Source organism: Leptinotarsa decemlineata, unplaced genomic scaffold, assembly GCF_025532065.1.
Source record: "Leptinotarsa decemlineata unplaced genomic scaffold, Ldec_3_MD MMD2_tig00002082_RagTag_RagTag, whole genome shotgun sequence".
In the NCBI taxonomy this organism is placed as follows: domain Eukaryota; kingdom Metazoa; phylum Arthropoda; class Insecta; order Coleoptera; family Chrysomelidae; genus Leptinotarsa; species Leptinotarsa decemlineata.
In genome coordinates, this window is record NW_027412573.1 from 8,857,929 (window position 1) to 8,870,610 (window position 12,682).

Sequence of the window (12,682 nt, forward strand, 5' to 3'; positions counted from 1 at the left end):
GTTAATCAACTGTTGTCGCCCTGTGAAGTGTAACCCCCAAAAGTCGAAATTTGGGCGGGCTGCACTCTGTTTTCTAATAACAAGAAGTCATAAATGCTTATTATAAATGCAAAACGCTGACAGGGTGCTCATACAGAATTGTGTGATTTCATTATGATTTGCCACAACAGGTGTAGGCCGGTTTATAATACTTTATCAGGTCCACCCTATTTTTGTGTAAAGGGGTCGCAAACAATAGGTTTTATCACCGTTCTCGTTTTATCACCTGCAGTGGCGTGCGTTTGCGTATTTATTGAAAAATACTAAAATTAATAATTGTTTATTTAAACACAAATAATATTGTGGGTGCTTGAAATCGTTCAAGCATCAGGAATAATTATACTTGGGAAACGCTCTTGATACAATCCCCTGGCTTCATGGCCGTCGCCATGGGGGGGATGGGGGGAGTCTCCCCCTGCTTTTTCGACTAGGGAAAAAGTTGGGAAATTTTGGGCCGTGAAGATTGAAAAAAATAATGGTAAAAAAATAAATAAAAATTAAAAAAATGAAAATGAGAGAAAAGAAAGAAAGAGGTAATAAGAAAAATAAAGGAACCAGGAGAAGGTCGGGATTTCCCAACATGCATAACTTCTTTTCGCTTTTCGCTTTTAGTAGAAAACAATAAGCACAATATTAAGTGTTGTTTCCTTTCATCTGTATTGAACATTCATATACACAGTGGATATGGTGGAAGACCAAGGACCTTGGTCCAAAGTAGGATGATTCCTATTATTATTTTTATAATTACCAAAATGTATTTTTGTTTGTGTATACCCTAACCGGCATAAGCATTCAGCCAATCATTGGATAGCTAAGTAAGAAAATTAATATATTATAGTAGTAACTGATCCCTCGGCTTTCATTTTTTAGAAAGTTGGGAAATTTTGCTGGTGGGGTTGGAAAAATTTGGATTCCCTCCCCCCCTGGTTTTTCTTTTCGCTACGGCCCTGCCTGGCTTCGTATGTGTTCCCGTCAACAAGCCTATACAAGTATTAAATGTATGTCTGTTAATTCCGTAGTTGTAAAATTTACCAGGTTTTTTTAATGAACGTTAATAATATCACCTATGTAGCTAGAGAAGTGTCAAAATTGTTTATACTGACAACGAAGATGTGTCTAGCCCACAAAATAATCGTATTACGACACTTCAACCGCAGATTTCGCACACAGACAAGTATTTTATTTTCTACTTCGCCGGATGAAAAAAAGACAGGTTACTATTTTTATGAGAAGAAAGAGGGCAATTACAAAAATTTGGAAAAAGGACAGTGGCGTATCATGATTTTGATAAAAATATTGCAGATCATGTTAACAGGGACGCCACTGATGAGCATTGAGAAAGAATTTGTCATGAAAACATGTATTTTTTGCGTACTTGAAAAAAAAGCCAAAACGGTTTCAGAGATATTATAATCATTTTTTTTTCATTAAATTTTAGCATTCTATATCTCCGAAATAGAGCGGTTGCGTACCTATGTTCAATAAAAGTATTTTTCTGAAAATCATCTGAGGATTATGCTTCCTCAGGATCATCATTAAATTATTAAAAACCCTGTATATATGAATAAAGACCCCTAAGTATGCAACACATATTACTCATGACGTATCACGGATACTTCTAAGCGAATTCAGTTCAGTCACAAACATAATGCTCTATAATTAAACTAACCGCGGCTAATAACCTAGCAGTTGATGCCGCAAAAAAAAAACTCACAGAATCATAATCGTACATATGCTCAAAGTATAGGAATAAATATGAGGAAAAAAAAGGTAGACAAGATATATAATAGATAAGAAATGAATGACATTCTCATGAATACGGTAGGTAGAATATTTCACCCGGAAAATGGAATAGTTTTAAACCATATTATCAGTCAAAAACAAATAAACGCAAGAGTTATACCGAAAAGTTCAGTAAATGAGACAAATAATACAATATGGAAAAATAATGAAAAAATCGACTGATTGAATCTAACGACAAGGACGAACAAACTTTGATAAAGAATTTTTACGAATACCTACTTTACAAAACTACCAATACATACAATAACAATAACAAAAATAATTGAACTAGTACAAACGTACGAAAAAACCAGTCGATACAGAGACGTAGATTTACCCGAATGTTATTAAACATTTGATAGACAGGGGAACCCTAAATACATAAAAATTATTCAGTGGAATATAAGAAGTATTAATATGAATTATCATTATCTGGTTGATATAATACATAAAAGTAATCCACATGTTATTCTTTCAAATGAGACATGGATTGAAGCAACATTAAAAAATTAATATAAAAAAATTGTGATATCATTAGACAAGATCGACATGACGGGTACGGTGGTATAGCCACTTTGATACGAAAAGTTAATAATATCACAGTATGGAAGTTAATATGAAGTCATATAAAAATAAACTCAAGGGATAATCAAGAGATATGTCACAACATAGAATTTAAAATTGAAAAACTAAATAATAAACACATACATATAACCCTCCCAACATAAGATATTTAACCACAAGAAATCCTAACCTCATTTTACTTTATAATAATGAATCTTGAATCAACCATCAAAATAATATGTTTCAGGAGTAAAACTATTGCTTCTCAATGTATATGCTTGTAGTACAGCGGTCCACAAAGGTAAACTTTTCTTTACCTAATATGTAAATACTGTTATTTCTGTTAAGAAAATAGTTTGAGGACTGTATATGTGGCATAAATTTAAAATTCAGTAGTTTGTCATCAGTCTTATGTGTTACAAGCCGTTCAGTGAATTTTCACACTAGGTAATTATTGAAATTGATAACCTGCAACTGCCACTTATTTTGAGAGCTGTGAAATATTAATGTTCCATATCAATAATAAAAAACAATATAAAATAGGGATCAAATGTGAGAAAGGTGATATTCCTTCCTACATTCTATGATAATACCTACATGGTTGCCCCAAATGCATGTTGATATTTAACTGAAAAAAAAATCCATATAAATGTTATAAAACGTTTCTATTCAGAGGAACTCTTAGAATTAGAACCTACCACTACTTCCATTTGTCGTTTTTCTGAATTTTGACCGTGGATAGTTTTGAATGAGTTTCTCAACATTTCCTTTAGTCCCAAATAAATGACATTAAAAAATCCTCAATAACCAACTTTATAATTCACCATGTTAACTACACTTTTGAGTATATCATTTCATTTGAATTAACTATACTATATCTTAAAAGGTCTTGAAAAATCTTCAATTTTATAAGAAAATCATCCTTTCGAATATAAGAACTTACAACCTGTATATTCAAAAACATTATTTACCCTGGTGATGAGTAGTTTTTATTTTTAATTATAAGGAAGAAAGTGCTTTCCTATTAAATTCAATTACTGTGATTTAAAATACAAAAAATTACTAAAAATAACTTCACCTAATTTTCACATGCTTATTCATTTCTTTTTCGACAGTCTCATGAGATAGTCACACTGTAATCTGGGTAATAAATCAAGTAATAATTAATGAGTTGGTTTTGTTATAGGATTCTGGACTGTAGTCAGCTGTATCAATCAAGATGATGGTCACAAGTGTTGCTCCAGTTAATATAGCTGTTATTAAATATTGTGAGTATAGAAGTAGATGAGCCCCAAAATTTTTCTATAACCACAGAGAAGTGTTGTAGAGTTGCTTATTAATGCTCTAGTGTTCTCAGTCATTTATTTTTTCAAGTTACAGTATCCAAATTTTTTTTCAGTAATTGAGGAATAAATGCAGTTATAAGTAAGAAAATAATTATATTATTACAAATTTTTTGTCGTGGTCATTTTATTGCTTTTCTTTTGTTCCATTTCTTACAATATTGCCACAGTGATACTTCTACCCTTCAGTATGTGATAATCATCAACTTTTATAGTGTCCTTGTTTCTTCTCAAAAGAAGAGTACGATTATTTGTTCTTGGATATTTATTGATTCTCCTCAGGAATCTTATATTAAGCAAGCGTGTTCTTCTATGCCATTAATGTTCTCACAACCTTTTTGTAAAATTCCATTTTTTATGTCTTTTTTTTTTCAAGAATGAATTTTTTCTTACACAATATGTCATTTCCATTTCCAAACCACAGGGATTTAACTTTGTTTCTTTAGTTATCTTTTACTATCCTTCTGTATTATCCAATTTCCTCAGATTTTGGGATCAGATTTTTATTTAAATTGAAGGACATATATTTCTAAGATAGATTATTTTTTTGTATAAGTATTAAGTCTTGAGTACTTCTTCTTTCTTTCAGTATATAATAGATAGATGAACAGACTTATTTCAATTACATTTCTGACAACAAAAGTTTAGCTTTTGAGTACTATAATATAAAATATAAATTTTATGAAATCGAATATTGAACTATATGTAAAGTACATATAAATGATGAAACATATAAAAAAATTAAAACACATTGTGCAGTGCATACTCAATTCAATCATCAATATATATTGATTGTGAATATTCAACCGGAGTATTGATCTTCTTGATCTCATAAATACAAAAATTCTTATTTTTTAGTTTGACTCTACTTTCATTGCTGCTTAGTTTTCATTCAGTAAATGTTTTATTGGTATATTCAATGAATAAAATGAAGGCATATACTGAAGTATATCCTGAAATTAGTTCAATGTTTTTGTCACCAATCAGGGCAAAAAAATTTGGTATTTTGACAGATTCAACTAATAGGGGAAATATTTATTTGGACAAGGTTCACTGTTTTTTTTTTGTTTTTCAGATGTTAATGAATGAGACAGCTTTAATTATTTCGAAAACATTAAAGGTATATCTGTCTTCTTTTAAAGTTTTAATTAAAAGATGACAGAAATTGTTTCATTTCAATTTTCAAGAAGATCGAAGCTGTCAATATAAACAAAAAAAATTTGTATCCATTATTGCTTACTCATTTGAGACACCTCTTTTTTCTAGGGGGAAAAAGAGATGAAGATCTGATTCTACCCATTAATGATTCTCTGAGCGGTACACTCAGTGTAGATGCAGTAAGTAGAAATAATAATGACAGTTATAAAGCAAACCTCCCTTAAATCATTTTATTTCAGATGTGTACCAAAACTACGATTTTAGCTAGCTCTACATTGAAAGAGAACATATTTTTGTTAAACGGAAAAAAGCAATCCTTTGAAAACCCAAGGTTGCTGAATTGTTTACAAGAAAGTGAGTGGTATTTAACATTTTTCAGATCCTTCATGAATTATTGATTAGGTTATTTAAATTTGACTTAATGAGTTGATGTAAAATATCAGATGGGTACTTTGTAATATAAACATTGAAAAAACATGAAAAAAGAATGAATGAATAAGCTTACTGGCAGTACTGTATCTACAGAATAGTAACAAAAAAACACAGTTTTAATGAAAAAATATTATGTACCCAAGAAAAATGTCACAAAACTCTTCTGGGACCTCTATATAGAATAATTTATGTAAATGATTTCTCAAGATTTTTTGTAATGAAATAAAATTGGTAATTACTTATTGCCGAGTTTAATTTATTAGCTTTTGCACAGAGATAGAACTGACATTAGATTACCTTTTCCAAAAATAACTAAAACTAAACACTTTTTCAAGATATTTGCCACTTGTACGATATTAACAATGTAAGGAATAATAAAACGTTTCTATTGGTTTCCAGTCCGAAGTAGGGCAAATCCAGGGTTACCTCAGCTGAACTGGAACCTCAGCATATGTTCGGAAAACAATTTTCCAACGGCAGCTGGATTAGCATCTTCTGCAGCAGGTTATGCCTGTCTTGTACATGCTCTAGCAGCTCTCTTTCAAATCGAAGGTGACATTTCTGCTATTGCGAGAAGGGGGTCTGGCAGTGCATGTAGGAGTATTTTTGGAGGATGGGTGAGTTACTGTATTTACTGTCTGTCAGGTCTAGTCTGGTTGTTGAGATGCTCTCTAGGCGAAGAAAGATAGAGATATGCAGGCAGACTGTCTTTGCTGTTTCTCTTCCATACCATTCAATTGCACACGTTCACTGTTCAGGTTGAACCTGAACAGATTTATTTGCCTGGACACACCAGGCAGAAATAGACAAGACATAGAATTCAAGTGGAAAAGTTATCCTTGTACTCCTATATTATGGGTTGCAGAAGGCACATTAGGGATGATGGTACAGGTTCTGTAATAATAACTTCTCAGTTTCCAAACCTGTAGAAGGCCAATTTACAGAATAACATTATGGAATTATAGACTTAACACAACATTTTGACAGCTTTCAAAAAAGTACTATAAACAAATAAGAGGAACATTTAAATCTCATAAGTTGCAAATTATGAATGGACTGACCTGTTACTTTTATATCAAGGGACAACTTTGAACTGTCATCATGAATTCTTGACTAAGATCCAGACTTAATTACCATTCTGGAACTCTACTTCATCGCCATTGAGATAAGTAAGGTTGACGACATCTCCTACAAAGACGCCATCTATGGGAGGCTTGTTTATCTTTAATATTTGAGGATTGAGTCCTGTCGATCCCATAGATGGGGTCTTCGTAGGAGGAGAAGTCATCGACCTTATTCAGACATGTTCGTTAAGGACAGTAGAGTCCAACAACGCATTTATGGTTCAGCCTAGTACCACTGATGTGTTTGGGCTCTGGTTTTCAACTTAATTGATATAGTTCGACAATCAATCAAATCGGACAAATTTTTACACTAGAAATCAGGTAATGAAATCTTCAAAATCATTTCTGCACTTTTTCTGGATGACAATTTTTTTCTGCTCTGTAGCCTTTCTTATATAGTCAATTTCCCATCCAACTACAAATTCTCGTTTAATAAAATACAATAATCGAGTAGAATTTATGTCATGAAAACACAGGCATCACTTTTCAATGAAAAACAATTATTATTTTCATTATATTTCAGGTTCAGTGGTGTATGGGATCCAGCCCAACAGGCGAAGATTCCATAGCAAGGCCGATAGCTCCAGCGTCGCATTGGCCCGAAATGAGGGTTCTGATTCTAGTAGTAGACGACCAGAAAAAAAAATACAGTTCAACGACCGGTATGCAGCGAAGCGTAGAAACATCAAAGCTTCTGGAGTATAGAGCTACCGAAATTGTACCCAAGAAAATCGAGGCTATGAAGGAAGCAATACTGATGAAAGATTTTGAAAAATTTGCTCGAATTACGATGGAGGATTCTAATCAGTTTCATGCTGTTTGTCTAGATACGTTTCCACCTTGTGTATACATGAACGACACTTCTCATGCAATCGTTAATATGGTTCACACTTACAACAAATTCAAAAACTCGTCTAAGGTGAGGTATTCCATTTGAAAAAATCAAGAAAACATTGTTCTCAAGAGTGGGTTTTTCAAAATTAATTTCTTTGTACAATTTTTATACTCCGACAAAAAAACAACTCATAATTTGATTTGAATTTTCAGGTAGCTTATACATTTGATGCTGGTCCGAATGCATGTTTGTATTTGCTTGACTCTGTAGTAGATGAAATTTTTTCTGTGATCAACTACGTTTTTCCCCCAGTGACTTCTCATCAGGCAGATTATATTACCGGAATACCCATAACTCGGGAACCAATTTCAGAGGTAAGATTCGTTCAAGTGTGATACGGAACATATCATTGATTGTACTTATTTTATAGGAGTTGAAATCAGTATTTGAGCATAACGTGTTGGATAAATATGGAGCACTCAGATATCTGATACATACGACCATAGGAGATGGTCCTAAGACTTTGAACAATCCAGATGATCATTTACTAAATTTGAATGGTTTACCAAAGAGATCATACGATGATTAACGCTCTGGTGTTTAGAATATGCACGTAGTAAAACTTTATTTATCAAAATAATAATTGAAGGGTTCGATCAAAGCAAGAAAAATTTGGGAAAACCTGTAGCAGCATGTTGCTGTAAAAAAAGTTTCCCGGAAATCCATCATGTAAGATAGTATTCTGGTCAAGCTTGATAAACTATTTTCTTGAATATTTATCCTTCTCCAACTTTCCCTGAGCAACAGGGAACAAATATTTTGATTTCAAAACAACAAAGTTGTGAAAAATGCTTGGAGTAACAATTGAAACTTCAATTTCTTCAAAATACAAAATTGAAAATTCCTTCAGAGGATAAATGGATTGTAACTTTCCTCAGTTCCAATCATTGACAGAGGGGGTTTGTCAGTTGTCAAAAATGAAGTGAGCAGTGCTTTCCAAGTATTGTTTTTATAGTTGATAGAAGTAATAAGTAATTTTTTCTGTTATTAGTGACAATTCATTATGAGAATTTATTTACGGTAGTCAGGTTTTTCAGAAAGTTCATAAAACAACGACTAGTGGTGCTGACGTTTGGGGAATTTTATCTAAATTCTAGGTCAAATCAACTTTGAATTGTACTAACAATTTGAAAAATAAAAGAATTGGAGACATTTCTTTCACTGTTTGAGATTTAACCAAACTTCTTATTACGTCCCCAGGCAGCTGATATCTCCTCAATTTGACCACTAACTGAAGAGGCTTAGAACATTCTCAACAATGAATAGTTTTACTACAAGGAACCGTTCAGTGTTAGTCATCCCCAAACACAAATCTTCCATCTTCACCCGCTGCTTCTCGTATAATGCACCTAAACTTTAATTACAATTCAATATTGTGTTTGTAGGAGTAAAAAGTAAAAGTAAACATTACAATCAACTCTCTCGTGAGTTCAGATCTTATGCAATAAAAAACTTTAAAAAAAAAGACTAAAGATCTACATAACTGTCTAGTCTCTTGTACGTTCCCGACCTTGGCATTACAAAAAGAAATTTTCTACAGTGGTTGCATACATTTTCTGATCTTGTCATGACAGTATGACTGTTAACTCGACAATATTGTTTCATTATTGCTATTTCCAGGTTGAGTTGAAAAATAGTTTTGGCTGATACTCCGCCTATACACCTTTATACTGAAAGTTGTTTTCTTTTTTCTTTTGTTATCTGTTTTAATTGTACTTTTGTGGTGAATAAAGACGTATTATTATTATTTATGTTGTGAATATTTTAACTGTTATATATCACAGAATTAAATCTCACCAGATGGAAAGGTGGAAGTGCTGTGGGTGAAATAATGAATCTGTGTCTTATGATATACATTTTTTTTAAGTTTCCTTAATATATTATGACAAAAAAATTGTTTGTAGTAAGTATATATTTTTGTTAAAAGTAGGTTTATATATTTTGAAATCTCTATAGGAAAGATTTTCAAGGTCAATGGCCCAGTAAGACTGTCTTTATCGAGAATATTTATTAAGCTTCGTAGCTGAACTGAAAACTCAGTTCGAAAAATTGCTGTCTGGTATTAGGCCATGAATACAATGCTTTTTGAGTTCTGTACAAGCTCGACAAATACAGAAAGCGAGTTCTCAGTTGGCAGTTTATCTACTACTCTGCTTGGTAGCTCAACTTGAAACTTTTAAGTGATGACAAATGAGATCTTGCCGAAATATGTGTGTTCATGAATGACTACAGGTTATTCTATGACAGTTTCATCTATCGCAGCTTTTACTTTTTTTATGACAAAAAATTGATTTCATTGTTATTTGGTTAACACAAAATATTTGATACTTTTATAAATACTAGAGTTTCTGTTGAAGGTGTTTTATTTCAATCCTTAGCATCATTACCCTTCCCAAGTAATGGATTTTTCGAGATTACTTTCCTAGAAATGTAAACCTGGTCATCAGGACAGATTATAAGAGGTGAGCAGTTTCTGTATCCTCTTTGAAAAACCTGATTTCTAATTATTTTCATCCCTACAGAATATCAAATTTTAAAATGACCCTCAATCCTCTTAGTTGAATGAGGTAGAAGGTTTATGTTGATGCAAAAGATTAAATTTTCATAGAGAAAATCGTCATTCTCAATTCTTACTTAGGAATGTTTTTGCTTAGAACTGTCGAGTTCAAACTATACATTTGTCCGAAGCCTCTACTGATGATATCTATCGCAGTTCGAAACATTGCTGTCTGGTATTGGGCCAGAAAGCCCTAAATTTGATAAGCTGTACTTACTGTTATCGATGACATGAGTAAATTCAACTCATTCGTGCCATAAGGTCGTAGTTTTATAAATGGATTCAGTGCTTTATCTTGCAATAATATCTAGATTGGTGCTGAAGAGGTAATAGGACAAGTGTATCATTCCAAAACACTAATATCCGCCATTGAGAATGACAGTAATTTATGTAAGTGAAATTTTAATTCTTTCGTTCATTATATTGTGTAGAAATCCTATGAATGACATCTGATCATATTCCATTGCGAATGGTTGGAATACAAACTGAATAGAGAAAGGTGTTTTTTGTATAATTCAAAGTTCATATAAAAGTAGTTGTTTCGAGAGGTTTTTTCTTCTAGTTTGTGTCTGAAAGTTACTCCTTTGCATGAGCTACACATCTTTGTAGTTTATATTAAATTGCTTTCTTTCTTTCCTTGGAAGATTTCAACATTTTTTGTATACAGATGGAGAAATAGAAAGCCAAAACCTTTCATTCCCTAACCCTTTAGTAGTTCAGTTATTTTTTGATTTGAGCATTTTCATTTTGTTATTTATAACAATTTTTGTATTTCTTAAATAATTTTAATCCTTGAAATTCTTGTCTTACCTCTTTAAGGGAGCCTTATTTTTTATTTTCACTTATGTGTAAGTATAACACTGAAAGTTTGCTCAAGGAATTCTTAAATACCCTGTATAAAATTGTCCAATGTGACATTTCATCATTCAAATTTTTCATTTTGATATTTTCATACATTTATTTTTACTTCACATTTGCCACAAAAACAAAAAGTCTCATAATTATTGTCACATGTTATATATTCACATAAAACGTAAGATTTCCTTTTATTGAATATTTGATTTGATCATATGTAAAATTTTAATCAAGTAATTGAAATTTTTACAGGATGTCTAGTTCAATTTGATGACTTGCAAATATAAAGTGGACAGCATACACAACTTACAATTATTTATTGACAATCATACATATTCACTTGTATTTCACTATTTAACAAATATTTGAAGCTTATTCTGTACTAGGTCATTCAGTACGTAGATTCTTCTGCAAAAAGAGAAAATATATTAGAGCACAAGTAAAAAGTAACGGAATATTAAGGGAGTTGAAATCACAGAAACTCCAAAACACATTCACCATGCAACTCAAAGGTATATTGGGTTATAAATTCAAGATCACAGAAATAATCACTCCTTATGAGCTAAACTTAACATTGTTAGAGCTGAACTCAAAAAAGTTTTATTGGAATTGATAAATTGGTTATTTCGGGTCAAAACAGGTTGTAAACGTATCATTATTGTTGGTAACATATCAATAAATCACCCTCAAGAACTTACAATACTTTTTCATTCTCGAGCATCTGTAGGAGTAGAAGTAAATTTTATTGATTGAAATATTCAGATTTTATAGATGAAAAAAAATCAAATGATATAATAACAAAACAATTACAAAATTTAAAACATATTTTTTTATGAGACAATTTTTCCTTTATTACAGTTGCAAAAGAATACTCACTGATAGGTTTTCCATTTTCCCATTTTGTGACTTTTAAATGTGTGTCGGCCCTCTTCATAGCATCTGCCCTTAATTCAGGTTTCAATGCCTGCCTCAACAACTTAGCGGCAATGTTGGAGTAATTTATGTAGCTATTAATAAATAAAGTGGTTAAACATTGAAAATAATAGGAAATGAAATCTAACGTAGACTGAATCTAAGCAAAGTTTTCCCCACTCCAATATAAAGATTTTAACCTACGGTTTTTGACTAATTTCTCTTCGTCCGGCATCTTGACTCAACTTCTTGAGTGCCATAACGACTGAGAGCGAGATAAATTGATGCTATGTTAGTTTGGGAAGTTCGTTAAAATCACCTTCTAATGATGTCTACTTGGTTGACAAAATTTGGTGTTTTCACAATCCTGGAGTGTGAGAAAAACATTCCTTAGATTCAAAATATGGTTATAAATTGAAATTTTGTCCAAGGAATAATTACTTAGATTTAGTGATTTGAGGAGAACAGTATGATCTGTTAGATTAGGGGGTGAAATATTTGATGAAACTAGAATGTAAGTTCAAGAAGTCCAGTATAGTTGTATAGGTACGGCTAATCTCAAATTTTCTCCATTAGTTTTATACTCACTTCAATCCAGCTTGTCTCCATGCAGACATATTTGAAAATTGAGATTATTTTTGTCTAAAATGAACCTGCAACTAATTACGTAAACGAAATTATTAAAAGTAAAGCAACGTTAAGGATCGGCAAAAATCACGAGCGATCACGATCTCATACTAGAATCTAGAGACAGCCATGCACTTTATTGTGATATGTCATTTGACAGTTTTGAGAATTTCAAGTAAATATGAATGTTTGTTCGGACTTCCATAGTCCAAAACAGCGTTAATAGGTTCTATGAAACAACAAGTGTATGTAAATATTGAATTATCAGCAATGTGTCTAACGTTCCATTCAATTTCATTTGTTCTTTTACCATTTTAGACAATGGAAGTCCAAACTTGTAACATTAGCCAAGAAACCAGTGTTGTTTCTGGTGTTACTTTACTAACAAAATGTA

General features: G+C 32.0%; 2 protein-coding genes across 5 annotated transcripts; one reads left to right on the forward strand and one right to left on the reverse strand.

The window, feature by feature from the left end:
• The first annotated feature begins 1,734 nt into the window (after positions 1 to 1,734).
• On the forward strand, positions 1,735 to 9,689 carry Mvd (Mevalonate diphosphate decarboxylase). 3 transcript variants are annotated; one of them, XM_074176964.1, is made up of 8 exons: positions 1,735 to 1,809; positions 3,572 to 3,653; positions 4,995 to 5,065; positions 5,126 to 5,240; positions 5,718 to 5,935; positions 6,966 to 7,361; positions 7,490 to 7,651; positions 7,708 to 9,689. In XM_074176964.1, the coding sequence occupies exons 2-8, from the start codon at positions 3,605 to 3,607 to the stop codon at positions 7,864 to 7,866; spliced, it is 1,170 nt and encodes a 389-aa protein (XP_074033065.1). In that variant the 5' UTR covers positions 1,735 to 1,809; positions 3,572 to 3,604; the 3' UTR covers positions 7,867 to 9,689. The 3 variants fall into 3 exon arrangements, with proteins under 3 accessions (XP_074033065.1, XP_023014896.1, XP_023014897.1); XM_023159128.2 differs by lacking the exon at positions 1,735 to 1,809 and adding an exon at positions 2,400 to 2,686; XM_023159129.2 differs by lacking the exon at positions 1,735 to 1,809 and adding an exon at positions 2,763 to 2,832.
• A 1,358-nt stretch (positions 9,690 to 11,047) lies between these two features.
• Positions 11,048 to 12,409, reverse strand: sun (ATP synthase subunit epsilon stunted). Of its 2 annotated transcripts, XM_023159126.2 has the most exons (4): positions 12,250 to 12,409; positions 11,626 to 11,756; positions 11,448 to 11,470; positions 11,048 to 11,157 (listed from the first exon to the last, which is right to left on the reverse strand). In XM_023159126.2, exons 1-3 carry the CDS (start codon positions 12,276 to 12,278, stop codon positions 11,457 to 11,459), a joined length of 174 nt encoding a protein of 57 aa, XP_023014894.1. In that variant the 5' UTR covers positions 12,279 to 12,409; the 3' UTR covers positions 11,048 to 11,157; positions 11,448 to 11,456. The 2 variants fall into 2 exon arrangements, with proteins under 2 accessions (XP_023014894.1, XP_023014892.1); XM_023159124.2 differs by lacking the exon at positions 11,448 to 11,470.
• Between the last annotated feature and the right edge of the window lie 273 nt (positions 12,410 to 12,682).